The sequence below is a fragment of the Amblyomma mixtum genome, chromosome 2 (assembly GCF_055824585.1).
Source record: "Amblyomma mixtum isolate Tamu chromosome 2, ASM5582458v1, whole genome shotgun sequence".
NCBI lineage: Eukaryota > Metazoa > Arthropoda > Arachnida > Ixodida > Ixodidae > Amblyomma > Amblyomma mixtum.
The window spans coordinates 107,964,144-107,980,032 of record NC_143013.1 but is presented as its reverse complement, the minus strand read 5'-3'; the positions used below and the strand labels follow the sequence as shown (position 1 = coordinate 107,980,032).

Sequence of the window (15,889 nt, the reverse complement as noted above, 5' to 3'; positions counted from 1 at the left end):
AGGATTGCATGGCGCCATTAAAATAAAATCATCTAAGTGATAGTCGAAGTCTGTTCGAAGTCCAGTTTGAGTAACGAGAGCATACGGTTTAGTTATGATCCTACCTAACTTCACTGAGGCACTGCCATTGTCACAACGGTGGTCATACTGGTTAAAATATGTGAACGAAACTGAATTCAGGGTCCGGCAGGGGGCTAGTACACCAGGAAGTCTACAGACTCGAGGAAGGGGTCCAAGAAGATGGCGCTGGCGAAGTATGCCCCGAGGCCCAGCACCACGGAGAAGGGCAGGGCGGGCAGTGGCTTCCGGAACACGAAGAGCAGCATCACGGTAAGCAGGGCGCCCACCAGCACCGAGACGTAGCAGGCGACCGAGGCGGCCACGGTGCCGTGCCGGGATGCCTTGCCCAGCAGCATGCCGTAGAAGATGAAGTCGCCCAGGCCCAGCTTCAGCCCGCGCTCCAATGCGTTCTCCTGGCGGGGAAAAAGCACGGCTACATTTGAGGCGACTGTTCTATTCCGCGATAAGCCGGAATTTTTGTTGCAATTACTACTACTACTGCGGCAGTAGGTCTACACGCCACGTGGGAATTTGTTGACACTGGAGGGGTTGGTAGAAAATTAAATGGCGGACTTCTGGAACGCTTTCCGAGTGCCAGAGCACTAAATTGTCTTCCAAGACACTTTACAGCGAGAGCTGTTTAAGACCCGCTTCCTGTGTTTTCACTCTTGTAGTAGCGGCAGTAGGCGCCGTAACTGGAGGGCGGTTGCCACGAGAGCCACTCAACGGGTGGCTAACGTGAAAGGAGGAGGGTATACTGGGAGTGCCGTGAAATCCTCGACTGGGAGTTCATCGCCAGCGCAACCGCTCGAAGAATGGTTGCCATGGAACCAGGAGCATGAGTATGGTGAGAGAAGAGGAACGTGGGAGGTTCCGTTTGCGGTGGTGGTGGTGGTGAAAAACTTTAATCAAAGAGAGCTTGAGGGTTAAAAAAGAAATAACCCTGGTGCATGGTCGGTATCCTTAGTCGGGGACACCGCATGACGAGGCCCCGTCTCGCGCCCGCTTGACCAGAGCCCTTTGGGACTCCAGTGTGGAGCAGTTGATGAGGGCAGTCTCCCATGCCTCTCGGGTGGGGGTGGGGGAGGGGGGAAGGTGAGGATTCTGAGTACATGCCCAAACCATGTGAAAGATATTGCAGATCTCTCCACAGTGCGGGCAGCGCCCATCTGTGTTCGGATCGAAGTGTTTTGCTATTGCAGGACAGAGAAGGGTTCCTGTCTGCAGGCGCCGCAGAGTTCGCTCCTCCGCCTTACTCAGCCCCTTGGCAGGTGCCGGGTAGAGACGGTGGCTGTCGCAATAATAAATTAGGATTTCGCGGAACCGCAGAAGCGGTTTATGAGCTTCTGAGCCATGAGAGCTAGGATGAGGAGCCCGGTGTGTGAGCGCTCGGGCGGCCGCATCAGCGGCCTCATTGCCTCGTAGACCCTGGTGGCCAGGAGCCCAGATCACTTTTGTGCGAGTTGGATCGGCGAGAGCGCGTCTTAGAATTTGCGAGGCCAGAGGTGATATTTCGACTGCAAGATAATGTTCACAGGCCCGGCGAGAGTCTGTGATAACCGTTTTCGATTTTGGATCGGCGGCAGCGAGAGCTATTGCGACTTCCTCCGCTCGTGTTGAATTTGGGGCCCGAAAAGATAGCCCCTCGACATTCATTCCCCGGCGGACTACGGCAGCCGTGAAGAATCCCGCGGGCGACGGCCCTGTGATGTCCACGTAATAGGCGCCCTCTTTATAGCCATATTGCCTCTCAAGCGTGCGAACCCGCGCTTGTCGTCTGCCTTCATGTGAAGCCATGTCCATGTTACGCGGGAGCGGAGCGACCAAGAGCATGTGGCGCCACAGCACCGGAAGTTCTCCGTCCCCTCTGGTATGCATGTGTGTTGGATGTGTAAGCGGTTTAGCGGGCGGCGTCCAGGCACCGTCTGCGATAGCCGCGTATATTGGTTCACGAGGTGGGCCTCCCGCAACTCCTGATAGGAGTTTACCACTCCCAACGCCTTCAGTTTGGCGTTGGAGGTAGCCACCGGAAGGTCCAGTGCTCGCTTTGTTGCATTCCTGATGATGGCGTCAATGCGCTCGTCTTGTTGTTTGGTGGTGCGTAGGTACGGCACGGCGTAGAGGATCCGGCTGGTCACGAAGGCATAGGCGAGCCGTAGCGCGTCCCTGCCCCGCAGACCACCCCGCTTGTTGGAAACACGGCGGATCATGCGCCCTACCTGTTCACCTATGCTCTTGAGTTTCGCTATAGTAGAGTGCTGGGCAAAGCGCAGCCCGATGAGAGGGTCAGATGCAAGGACAGGCTCAACTATCATTACTGCAAAGGTGCAGCCTTGAGCGAGTCAAACAGTTTTTGCTTGAAAATGAATTTGCCAGCGCCATAAATGAACGTCATGAGTGTGGGACGCGCGCTTGCAGTATTCATTCTGCCTGGGATCAGTGACTAAGGACCCTAACCTCACGTGTCGAATCGACAGACTTTTTTCTCGTCACTGCTTGTCTTGCTCTGCACATTTCTCTTCTTTGGTTACGCCGGCAGACCAGACACCCGAAGACGCCTGCGGAACGATGGGGACGAACTGCGAGGAGCAGTCTTCGTCGCTCGGCTGGCTGCCTACTGCGGAGCCTATCGGAACAACAATAGTTCCTGACAGTCTATCAGCCTACAGCTACAGGCAGCCTGCTCGCAAGTAAGGTTTGGCCCAACACTCGGTCAAGAGCAAGTATAATTGATTCAACACCTCCTATTTGGATAACGTCTTGTAATGCATTAAACCCTCGGAGTTGAAGGAATGAGAGCAACCCACATCCGGATTGCTCTCACTCCTGCCCAAACTCGAGAGTGGCCTCAATTTCGAGACTTCCATCCCTGCCCCAGGTGTGCATTCTGCAAATCCCAGAATACTGAGGCGGATATTCAATACCTGCTGCTCGTTTGCCCGGCGCTGAAGTGGACAGAAACCAGGCACATGACATCTACGAGTCTCTCGCCGAACAGTCTTTCGTCATATTGCAGCGAATCTTTATAGCGTTCGTTTGTAGTATTTGTTTGTTCATGCTTCAAGGCTGCCGACGCGCCGCTTTATCGCTTCGTTTGTGACGCAAGACGCGCCTAGATTTATCTCGATTGATCGCATCCGGACGGAGCCGATTCTAGTTTGAGCCAGAGGGTTCTAGTAACTTCCTAAGCTTTATCTCGAATTTTCGCTATCGGCTTTAAAAAGAGCACGGCCGACAGCGGCGGGTATTCTGTTCGACGACCGACGAGCACGCTAGTTGCTACGCCGCCGCCGAGTGATTCAGTTCTTTGCTGGCGCAAGTCAGCCCAAATAAAGAATTTAGTTTCGAAGATATTCTCACTGTTTTTCTGTTCGCCGGACAGTAGTCACCATACGTGACAATATATAGCTTGGACACAGGGACAGCATCATTGCTCATTCCTCGACTTCATTAGGTCTGCAATCTCTTTTTTTATTTATTCAGCCATTCCTCTCTTGTAACCATCATTACTTACCTCCTTAATTCCCTGAGGCAATAACAGCGCCTAAAAAAATTCCCTCTAGGTGCATAGCCTTTCGGCAGGCGAGAAACTCAAGCTCAGGTAAATTACTTCATTGAGCACGGCATTTCTGTCCCTTTGACAAGTGCATAGTCTGTTAGTACTACCACGATGGAAAGAAACGCGAACAGTGCGGCGCCTACGCGCTCCGCTATTCGAATTTCTTTTGATGGCGATTTTACCTGGGCGCTCAAAAAAAGACGCCATGGTAGTTCTAGAATGCATTGCGGACAATAGCGTCTTTTTGCTACCACCGAAGGAAAAGCGTGTTTTAAAAAATTTGTCTGCCTCTCCCGTAACCGAGAGTAGAGTAAGCATGCAATGTTTACGGGCATAACACATTGATTGTAGATGATACTAGTCAAAATCTGGAAATATGTCTACTATTCAACACACCACACCAATGGTGACGTCACCACTGGACTACGTCACACATAATTGATGACGAACTAATGACAAACTACTAATTAGTGAATAATTACTGATTAATTACTAAAAACTAATTAACTGCTAATTAATGACGCTTAAGCTTCGCCTTTAGGAGTGCAACGCGACAGCGTGCTGTAGCGCTGCCAGGCAGTCCACGGAACGCCACCGCCCGCTCGGCGCGATGCCTTGGCCTTTGAACGCGACGCTTTTTGAGGAAAGGAAATTACGCAGTAATTCTCTGTCATCTCAGTGGACACACAAACCGCACCGCACAGGAAGGGAGGAACGCCATCACCCGTTCGGCGCGATGCCTTGCCCTTTGAACACAAGGCTTTTGGAAAGGAAATGGCGCGGTAATTATCTGTCATCTCGGTGGCCACCCGAACCGCACCGTAAAGGAAGGGAGGAACGCCACCACCCGTTCATCGCGATGCCTTGCCTATTGAACGCAGTGCTTTTTGAGGAAAGGGAATGGCGCAGTAATTCTCTGTCATCTCGGTGGACACACGAATCGCACCGTACAGGAAGGGAGGAACGCCATCACCCGTTCGGTGCGATGCCTTGCCCTTTGAACGCAAGGCTTTTGGAAAGGAAATTCCGCGGTAATTCTCTGTAATCTCGGTGGACACCCGAACCGCACCGTAAAGGAAGGGAGGGACGCCACAACCCGTTCGGCGCGATGCCTTGCCCATTGAACGCAGTGCTTTTTGAGGAAAGGAAATGGCGCAGTAGTTCTTTGTCATCTCAGTGGACACCCGAAGCGCACTGTACAGGAAGGGAGGAACGCCACCACCCGTTCGGCGCGAAGCTACCAGCGCTTGTATGCTGTTCCTGTAGGAGGGCTTAGAGAGTCTCATATGGAGAAAGTTACAGGCGGGAGTTTTTCCAATACCTCCTAGAAAGACTTGCTAGGAGGTATTGGTTTTTCCGAACCCACTCGCACTAAGCAGATGGCATCCGGCGATCCAAGACCAGAGGTGTAAACAGTCTAATGAAATAGCAGACATGATCCACATGGTGTGGACATGCCCTAGCCACAACGAACTAGACAGGAATATAGAGTCCTGGGAGGCTTTAATGGCCAGCCAGAAAGAAGAAGAACAAAACGAAGTCATCCGTCTGGCCCTGGACACCGCTGAATCCCAAGGGATCCCAGCCTGCTGAAAGGGGAGGAAGATGACGGCGGTCAAGACTCGTCTTTTTCGCCCTCTGATTCCTTGACGGGTGCAAATAAAGTTATTTCATCATCATCATTTAGATCTCGTGCGGTGGCCGGATGTTCTCGTTTCAGTGCCCGGATGAGTGGAATTCAGTGCCCGGATGTTGGCTCTCGGTCTTGGCGTGACGTGACCATACTGCCGACAACGGCAGCTAAAAGCATTACATGCTTAAAAATGCGAACAGCGGTGCGCCTAGACTCCGCACTGTTCGTGTTTCTTTCCATCGCTATAGTCGATATTTCGGAGCCCTTCACCACAGCGTTCCCCTAGATTGGCTCGCTTTGGGTCGTTAAACCCAAATAAACCATAAACCAAACCTTCTTACGGATGGAGCTCTTAAACAGGGTTCACCGCAGAGGCACACCATTTCCCTTAAGAGCATTTGGAGCCACCTTACGCGACGCCGACTGTTATCATGCCACTACTTATGCCTACCACCAGCAAACAAGCGGGCTTGAGGAGCGGGTTAACCGCCCGCTGGAGGAATGATGGCCCATGTGAACTCATCTCGCAATTTGGGGAGAGCTTCCTTTTTGAGGAGACCTTGACTTTGAGCTCAAAGTAGCAAGATTGAACGATGAGACACTCCACTTTACGGGGTATGGGCGTTCAGCCTAGTTTCCTGTGGAATCCACACTAACCAATCTCTGGCCCACAAGACGACGTGTCTACAAGAACGACTATGCTTTGGCGCTGTCCGTCATCTGTGCTAGGGCGAGAATCGCAATTAGGAGCTGACAGGTGCGACGCGACATCCTCTTAAAGTGCCCGTCCAAAGGAACGATTCACCAGGTGCTCCTACACCAACCAAGATGTCAGCGGAAAAGTTATTGCAAAGATACCAGAGCCCCTTCAGATTCGGGAGGCAGCTGGGCCCAGTAACATACCAGCTCTCGAGAAATCCTGAGCAGCCACGCAGCAGATCTGGACCCGCCATACAATATCCGGCCCACGTATCCCGGCTTGAACCGAACCTGATACGCCAACACGACTTATAAATTGTGGAATATCAGGACGACTCAGTACAACAAGAATGCTGAAGCCAGATCCTTCTAGGGAAGATAACGAGGAGGAAGAAACTGTGTTTTGGGGTACTTCGCCATGTTGCTAAACCGAAGCAGTGCTTGACGTTTCTACTTAATGACTGCCAACACAGGAGGAGTCGCTTACAGCTAAACTGACCTTGCACTACGCCAAATAACTTAAATCATAAACCGAAGCACGATCATGACAGAAGCGGTGTTGCTCGTGACTAATACGGATATATCTGTTCAGGCCGGCTAATATGGGCAATTCTTCGTGATATGGAGAACCACGTAAGTTTAAAATCGAGTATCAAGCCTCTTCACTGGCGTGCGTGGCATTCTCATGCTTGCCTGGTTAAACTGGCGCCGCTGTTCAAAGCCCCGTTGACGAGGTGATCGAGGGGAAGCCGTTCCGGACTTGGCCCTCGCTTGAGACGAAGGTGGAGCTGGTGATCGCTGTCCACTGCGGGCCCCGAACGAATCTTCTGAGTTGCACGAAGGTGTAAGAGAGAATTGCTCGTAGCCTCGTCGCCCCGGGTAGCCTGGAGACGGGCGTCCAATGGATGGGCTTCCTCGGCGCTCGTCCCCGCACCGTTTATGGTTGGTACACATTGCGAAGGGCGGTAGCGCTTCCGTGAAGGTCGGCTTCAGTGCTGGCCCTGGTGTCATATTAGCCAGAGAAACAAAACGTTGGCCTTCGCCGGCCTGAGTGCATCCCACTCTCGTGACTCGCTCCATAAATGGCTGGTAGGTGCCTTGTGATGTGACAGGCGGCGAGCCACTGACGATGGCGGCGGACGTCGAGGCATCATCTCCTCCTTCTGAAATGTTGCTGAAGTGCTGTGGTTGTATCCACGGTCCGCTATGATCTGTCGCTGAAGCCGGTAAAGTACATTCTGTCCCAGCAGGCACTTTCATTATTAAGGGGCGTCCAGGCGTGCCTGGTCGGCCTGCAGGTTGTTCTGGACACCCCTTTGTCGTGCCTGGATCTGCTTGGCACGCCGTGTCTTCAACAGCCGATGCGATCTCATAGCACCAAGCCGACGACGTGGAGAAGACTAGAGCTGGAAATAGGGGCTCCTTCCTTTTCTTGGCAGTCTCGTGAAGTATTCGCAGGGGACCGAGGAAGCAAAGCACGGCGAATACGTCCCATAAGGACACCAGCAACAGGAAAATCCACGACGTCCAGTTCGGAAAGGCCTCCTCCAGCACGACGGCCATCAGAACTGATGCGTAGACCAGGTAGCTCTGCTGCAGGTGGAAAGGGGCATCGAAATACAGCGCTACGATTCCACCGATGCCCACGTTCCACGTCACGAGAGCGCAGCTGAAGTGGTCCGTTGGAGCATTGAGGAGGAAGAGCAGGCGTCCCAGAAAGTAGTAGCCAGTGACGAGGAGGATTAGCGCGGATCCGGTGATGAGCCACGCCTTGACGATTCTGTAGTGGCCGGCCTTGTAGAGCAACACCAGGGTGCAGTTGGCTATCATGATAATCGCGAGGAAGCCGAATGCGTTGGCGAACGAGTTTATGAGAAGCACGGGCACTCCCCCTCCTTCATCCGGGTACCGCATGTAAGGGATCTCGAGGGCTGGGTTCCTGCTGTACGAGAACATTTTGACCAACCCTGCGACGCTGGACATGCAGAAGGTCACCGCCTTGATGAGTGTGATGATATCTCTTCCCAGATGCTGGTAACGCAGCGCCGTGAAGTCGGGGGACCTGGAGCGATTAGGAAGGCGGCCACCGCGGTCCATTCCAATTCTTCTTCTGAGCTTGGCGCTCGTGCCCCTTTAAAATGGAAGAAGCGTGAAAGCTCTTTCAATGGGTATGTGCGTGCACAATGCATTGTCTGGACAACAAACACAGAAAATTCTATTTAAAAAAAAAGCCAGTTTTGAAATGAACCCGGAAGTCTGAGAAGAAAAGCTGTTGTGGAAAACGAAATACTCCGTGCCTTTCTCCTGTCTCCTGGGCGACGAAGTGAAAGCGACAACAACCTCGTTCTTTAGCCATGCCATGACAGCACCCACTGACTCAGCTATCCAGAGCCCTCGCGGCGCAGCAGAGGCGCCGGCGCAGATTGAGAGAGTTGATTAATGCGCCTTTTCTTTCCTTTTTGGGTGTTCGTATGCTTTCTATTTTTTTGCATTCTATTGTTAACGAAGTAAGTTTATTTCGTCTGTGTACATTTTGTTTTCGTGTCGCTATTGTCTTCACAATCCCCCTCTCCTGTGAAATGGCAAGTCCTGGGAGATTAGGAATAATGAGTACAGCAATAAAAAGAATAAATTTTCTATGTTCATGTGCCGGTATGTCACAGACAGGTAATGTGACCACATTTTACGCATACTTTCGAGTGTATACAGTCGCAATATATATTCATGGCCAGCGAAAGACGGCACTTGCTCTCTCTTACAACGAGCTACGATCGAGAGCGACGGCGTGTCGAACAATGGTTTTTTGAAAAGCATTACGCCTTTTCCCTGCCAGAGGATGGAAAAAAATTATTCATTGTTCGTCCATGGCAGAAGCAAGCAAAAATGCATTGCAAGAAATGGTTGCATAAGCACTTTACTCAGTTGCTCGTAACTATCTGTATTCTGTGGCAGATCGCAGTCAGTTCCCATTTTTAATAGACCGGTTTTAGCCGCCGCGGTGGCTCAGCGGTTATGGTGCTCGGCTGCTGACCCTAAAGACGCGGGTTCGATCCCGGCCGCGGCGGCTCGAATTTCTTTGGAGGAGAAATTCTAGAGGCCCGTGTACTGTGCGATGTCAGTGCACGTTAAAGAACCCCAGGTGGTCGAAATTTCCTGAGCCCTCCACTACGGCGTCTCTCATAGCCTTAGTCGCTTTGGGACGTTAAACCCCATAAACCAAACTAAACCAAACCAATAGACCGGTTTTACAGAAACGTCTTTTTCTTTTGTAAGAAACACGTGCGAACAGTTTTACGCAAGTTGAGTGTTTTCTATCGGTCACGCACGCGCTGTGCCTATTGAATACAGGTCACCTTGCAGTCCAGAAGCATCATGCAGATTTTTTACTTCCCTGTATACAGCACGATCGCAGATGAATAACTGTAGACATGAGGCAACATTATTGACATGCCATTCGTGTACGAGGTGATTTTTTTTAATTATGTGTGCATTTTACATCAAGAAGCCGTCAAAGAACCTTTAGTGCGGTCAGTGCAGGTGGGTTTCATGACATGGCGGACAATATGCCCGCGCTAGTAGGTAGCGAAGTGACTGCTTGTTAACGTTGTTAACGTTGTTAACTGTTCACTCTTTAATAATTGCTGTCAGGGAACATTATAGGGCTGAAATGGGGCCATTCAACATCACAGACGCACCCAGTTTTTCCAATTTCTAAATCGACACTGCGGTTCAAAATGTCGCAAACGGGTTTATGCCCGAAAAACGAGTAAATACCGAAAACAACGCTCGAGATGAAAAGGTAGAAGTATAGATGCACTTCACTTAGGGGGCGGGGGGGATGAAGGGGGGGGGGGGGGGTGTTGAGTTTGAAAAACGAAGTAGTGCTCCTTCGAGGTCACGCATACCACGCCCTTTCCTCTCAGCGCCGCCGAAGTGAAATCGTACACCCAGAGAGGGAGCGAGTCGACACTCCCGAGTCCAGTGCTGAAATGCCAGTGTAAGTGCTGTGTCTCTGGAATAAACTGAATGCAATTCTTTACTTTCTTTCCATGGAAAAAGCAACCTGAGTCAAAAGGCTGGCTTGCCTGACGAAGGCCTCTGCACCCATGTACACTACGCAAGACAGTGACGAAAAAATAAAGAAAGGAACAAACCTTATTTGTATATATCAGTTCAGTAAAAGTACAAGTTAGGTACAAAGAGCGCGTATATGTTTTCATTCCATTTCAGTAATTTTTTTCATTAAAGGCCCGAAGGCATTACATAATGGGTGCGCTAACACATGTTTTTGCGTCAAGAACACATAAAAACAGAGAAATAATAATTGGATCAAAAAATAATATGGTAAAGTAACAAAAAAATTCAGGGGCCACTTTGACTGTCTAAAGTGCGTAGAGGCGAAAGCGTTTTCCGCACCACTTTGACTGCTTCTGTGGCACTGGTGGCGTCACATGTAATTGAGTACTAATTACTAAGTGATGACAAATCACTAATTAATGGTTAATTACTGATTAATGCCTGAATACTAATTAACTGCTAATTAATGACGCTTAAGCTTCGCCTTTAGGAGTGGAACGCGACCGCGTGTCTAGCGCTGCCAGGGAGTCCACGGAAGGCCACCACCCGTTCGGCGCGATGCCTTGCCGTCTGCTACTAGCACCTTTCTAGAGCAATAAAAGTCTTTCCTACCTACCTTCCGTTTGAACGCAACGGTTTTTGAGGAAAGGAAATGGCGCAGTAATTCTGTCATCTCGGTGGACACCTGAGCCGCACCGTAGAGGAAGGGAGGAAGCGGGAGTGAAAGAAGAAAGACAAAGATGGCTCGTAATGAAGAAAATTAAAATTGTATTTGAGGAAATGAAATTACGCAGTAACTGTCTCTCATATCTCGGTGGACACCCGTCAAAATTCAGGGGGGGGGGGGGGGGAAGGGGGGTGCACTTTTTTGACCTAAAGTGCGGTCACTGATGTGTGGTTAAGATGTTAAGCTTCGCCTCTAAGAGTGGAACGCGACAGCGTCTTGCAACGCTCCCAGTCCCAGGGAGTCCTTAGAACGCCATCGCCCATTCGGTTCTACGTCTCGCTCGTCGGTAAATTGGTTTTTGAGGAAAGGAAATGTATCTGTCTCTCATATCTCGGTGGACACCTAAACCTCGCCGGAAGGGAAGGGAGAAGGATGGCAATGAGCGAAGACACCGTATTCACTAGACGCGCCTTTGTTCATTCCAAACCATCGAGCTTGCATGGCGGAGTGTTGAGGTTCAGGCATATACGGCGTGTCCTTCGGGTCGATTTGTTTTGGTTGACCTCCTGTACGACAAAACATATTGGCGCATCATTTGTGTGTACGCCCCAAATGCGGTGGATGAGAGGACAGCGTTTTTTCAACGCGTACAAAAGCACTTCAGTTGTGAGAAATGCCTGATCGTAATGGGTGACTTCAATTGCGTCCTGAGGGGCTGTGACAAAACCAGTGCAAGGGCATTTAGGGACAGAAGCACTGAAGTACTCTCAGAAATTATAGACACGTACAACCTCGATGATGTGGCCGAATGTTTAGAAGGCGAGCGTTGTGTGAGACACCCATTTTCAACGGTCAAGCCATGCACGGCTAGATCGCATTTATGTGTCACCGAACGTTATTTCAAAATGCAGTAGCTACAATGTAGTACCGGTATCATTTTCGGATCATTGTTTAGTGAAGTGCGGGATAGGGACAAAGAAACGAGGAAATCAGTTTTCTTGGGAGATGTGGAAATTAAATAATAAGCTCATTACAGACGACATCTTTAGCAGGAAAGTAAACGAAGAAATCAGTAAATTAAAGCCGAGCGGGGAACTGAAAGTATGGCAGCAGTGGGAACTTTGCAAACAACAAATAAAAATAGCAGCAATCGAAAGGTCAAGTTGCATACGACAAGAGGAGAAGCGTGAGGAGGACAATTTAAGATCTTTACTAGCTAGACTTCTCGAAAGAGAAAGCGAAGAGCCTGGCAAATGGATGGATGACATTAGGAAAATAAAAAATAAGATTGAACTCTTTGAAGAAGAACGCTATCGTGGCGCACTGGTGCGGGCTAGGGCGCAAGATATAGCTGATGGGGAGACACCTTCAAAACGAGCGCTAGGAATGGAAAAAATGCATGCTCAACGAAACCACATTGAACAGATTGAATGGGGCGGGGCGTTATCTGGAGAAAGCGGGCATATCCAGCAGGCATTTCTTGAATATTATCAGGCGCTGTTTGCAAAGCAAGAAGTGGATGTGAGCGCATTCAAGGAAAAGTTTCTTGGCGCTTTGCCGCGATTAGATGACGAACAGAAAGAAAGGCTGGAGCTGTCGATAACTGCGTCGGAGGTCGAGCAAGCGATAGAAAATTTGAACCTGGGAAAATCTCCTGGACCTGATGGGTTAAGCGCCGCTTTTTACAAAGCATATAAACACGAAATAGTGCCAGTACTGACAGCAGTTTTTAACGAAGCCTACAAAGAAAATGAATTGCCCCCGTCTTATGGTAAATCCCATACAGTGCTAATCCCTAAATCCGATGACGCAGAAAAGTTAAAGCAGGTCACAGCATATCGTCCTATCGCCCTCACAAACGTGGATTATAAAGTTTTCATGAAGATTTTAGCCCGTAGACTACAGTCAGTAATTCAGGATATAGTCGGTCCCCACCAGACGTGTGGGATCAAGGGACGCTTTATTGTTTCCAATATTCATAAAGCGAGGTGTGTGCTGGAATGTTGTGATTACACAAATAGCTGTGTAGCCATCCTTCAGCTAGATCTTGAGAAGGCATTCGATTGTGTTTCGCACGATATCCTGTTCTGCATACTCGACCATGTGAATTTAGGGTCCATTATTTGTGAGGGAGTGGCCTTGGCGTACCGGAGCTGCACGACAAGATTAATTGTAAATAAGAGTTTGGGGGCCCCCATTAGCCTGCAGCGTTCGGTGCGCCAGGGTTGTCCCCTCAGCCCTCTTCTATTCTGCATTTACATTGAAGCGTTGTGTTTGAATATCATGGAAAGTGAAAAAATTCGAGGATTCCAGCTACAGGCAGCAGAAGTTAAGCTGCTGGCTTATGCGGATGATGTCGCGGTGTTCACAGTGAACCGGGAAGGTATAACCGAGGCCGTGACATGCGTAAAAGAATTCACCAAGATCACCGGTAGTAAAGTGAATTGGTCAAAGTCCCTGGGGCTTTGGCACGGAGAATGGCCAACGAAGCCCGGCAATTTTGCAAACGTGTCCTGGGTGACGACCCCAGTAAAGTACTTAGGCGTCCCACTGGACGGTTATCGCGATAGCGATTCGTACTGGAAAGCACAGACGCAAGCTACGCGTGAAAAGGTGGAAAGGTGGAAAGGGCGACACCTTTCAATTTTCGCAAGGGCCACAGTGTGCAATCTGTTTTTTATGTCTAGGCTGTGGTACGTGATGCGGGTGAAGGATGGCGGCCTGAGTCTGGGACACTTATTTCTGCGGCAGATTGTAAGCAGATTTTGTTTTGTGCGCGATGTAAGCGATCCGTTTTTGCGCACTGTGTGCCAATTAAGGCTCGGAAATGCACTGCCGGACTTTGTTGTCACAACCGAAAGTTTCTCGGGACGTATTTTTGGTTACTTTAGAGAGGTTGTCGCGAGTGTTCGATTCCTGTCTGTTCGATTTTCGTATGAATATTTATCTTCTGTTAGCAGGAAGAAGTTGTATAAAGATTTGTGCGATGTAGTTCTTCCACAACCTATGTACAGGGCCTTATACAATGGAGGCCAGGGACGCGACGTACTTAAGCGTGTGAAGGCGATGCAGGTGCCGCCAAGTGCAAAAACTTTTTTCTTTAAATTACATACCGGAACACTACCAGTAAAGGAATTCTTGGAAAGGAAGCAGTTATTTCTACCTTGGGGATCACATTGTTTAATTTGTAAACAACCAGAAACAATAGACCACGTTTTTTTGCACTGTTGGGAGGGGGTATACTTTTGGGACATTTTGCAACGGACTTTAAACAAGGAATTTCCGCTCGACGCTCATGGTATTCGGTACTTGCCTGTAGAGAGTGAGGATGGGACACCATTCGACCTCATTATGCTAATGGGCCTCCATTGTATTTGGCGCTCCAGAATGGCAGGATATCATTGCGATCCTGATGCACGGCCAGCACGGATCTATTTTCGGGAGTGCATGCATAAGTATATTGAAGTTCAGAAACTTGCTCCTGAAGCTCCCGAGTGGCTCGAAAGAGTCGATCGAGCCTTTGGTGACGCTTAAGGAGTTTTAATATGATGAAGCCACGCACCCCCGGGCGGATAGTGTTGTTAATTATTGCTCATTGCGCTCTGTAAGTGTATTTGTGTACTGTGGTTCTTGCCGAAGTCAGGCAATAAATAAAAAAAAAAAGCTTGCATGGCGGAGTGGATAGCATGCTCGTCTCGCACTCCGAAGACCGGGGTTCGATTCCCGAGCTCTACGAATTTCCTACTTGTTTTTTTTATTTATATGGCCTGACTAGAAAAGTTAATTAGGCTAATTGGGTAATTAAGCACTTAACTAAGGTTAGTCCCACTTACTTGGAGCATCACTATACGATCCCTTCAGTTGGTTGCATGGTTACTAGCCAAGGTACAATTCGCCCCGTTTGAAATTGGCGCACTGTGACGTCACGACCGTTTCGACCAATTGGAAAGCGTGAAATTTCTGTCGACAACTGCTGCTTACAACGATGAGACATTAAAGCGTTTCGCCTTAACATGCAGCAGTTAAATGATCTTGCCAGAGGTATACAATGCTAAGTGGTATGCACGAGCTGGCAACAAAAACAAAATTCATGTTTTGAAAACTAGAGCAATACAAGAGCAAACGCAGTGCAAAAGGGGTGACATCAAAAAGAAAAGTAACAACAATCAGCTGTTTGAAATGCCAAAGAGAATATGGCGGAAAAGTTTGCCATAGTGAAAAAAAGCCGTTTAGTTTTTCCCGGAATTATTTGCAGTTAGCGCACGATGGGATTTCACCTGGCAGGCCATTCAATAATGCTATCGCGTCCGGGAGAAGTGAAGATTTCAGTCCCAAGGTACGACCGCTGATGCGTGCAATGCTAAGGTCATGGCTTGGGCAGCCAGACGTCCTGTGCGGAGGTCCTAGATTTGGGCGTCTCGTGCGCTTGCGTTAATAGGAATAATGAAGAAGACAGAGGCGAGGTATGATGCGGCGTGACAAAGCAACCTCTGCCTCCCGATTCTTGGCCGATCCCCCCGTGTGGGTATGTGACATATTTTCAAGGGCTAACAAAACCACGTGGGTGACAAAGTTGCAAGGAGCTGTTTCAGTGCGGTGATGCTGGTTTTCCTCGACGGCATCGAGGTCAGCGGCGAGATACGCTTGTGATGGGTGCCAAATAGATTACGCGTATTCTACTTGTGGTCGAATGAATGCTACATATGCTAGTTTTTTATTACAATACAGTACAGTACAGTATGCATACATATGGGATCTTTAACTAGGGTAAGTGCTATTGCTGGCGGAAGCTGTATAAGCAATATTTTTTCGCCTCCTGTGCATTGTTCTGGCGCACGGCTTTCTTGACGGAAAGCATTCCTTTGTTTGCTGCACGGCTGTCTTGACGGAGAGAGAGAGAGAGAGAGAGGCATATAAAACATTTATTTAACAACTAGGGAATGTCACCAACCAGATGGTCTATATGCTCATTTGAGGACGCCAAATTTTGGGGATTTCGAATAGTTACATGCACTGGAGGCGTTCGTTTGCGTACGAATTTCTGGAAAGCGCGTGTATTTTGGCGTGTTATAACCACAATTAGTTGGGCCAGAGCTCCGAGAGCAATCGAGTTTTCAAAACTCTAAAAACTGATATAGGTATTGCAACCAAGTTTACAATTGCAATAGTTAAAAAAGTTAATTATCAGAAATTA

General features: G+C 49.2%; 2 protein-coding genes across 2 annotated transcripts in view; one reads left to right on the top strand and one right to left on the bottom strand.

Moving 5' to 3' along the window:
- LOC149360505 (sodium-coupled monocarboxylate transporter 2-like) overlaps positions 1–15,889 on the top strand; it is a 169,378-nt gene that overhangs the window by 144,107 nt on the left and 9,382 nt on the right. The window lies entirely within an intron of this gene.
- Positions 195–8,048, bottom strand: LOC149360506 (presenilin-1-like). The gene is made up of 2 exons (XM_089575315.1): positions 7,014–8,048; positions 195–473 (listed from the first exon to the last, which is right to left on the bottom strand). Exons 1-2 carry the CDS (start codon positions 8,046–8,048, stop codon positions 195–197), a joined length of 1,314 nt encoding a protein of 437 aa, XP_089431441.1.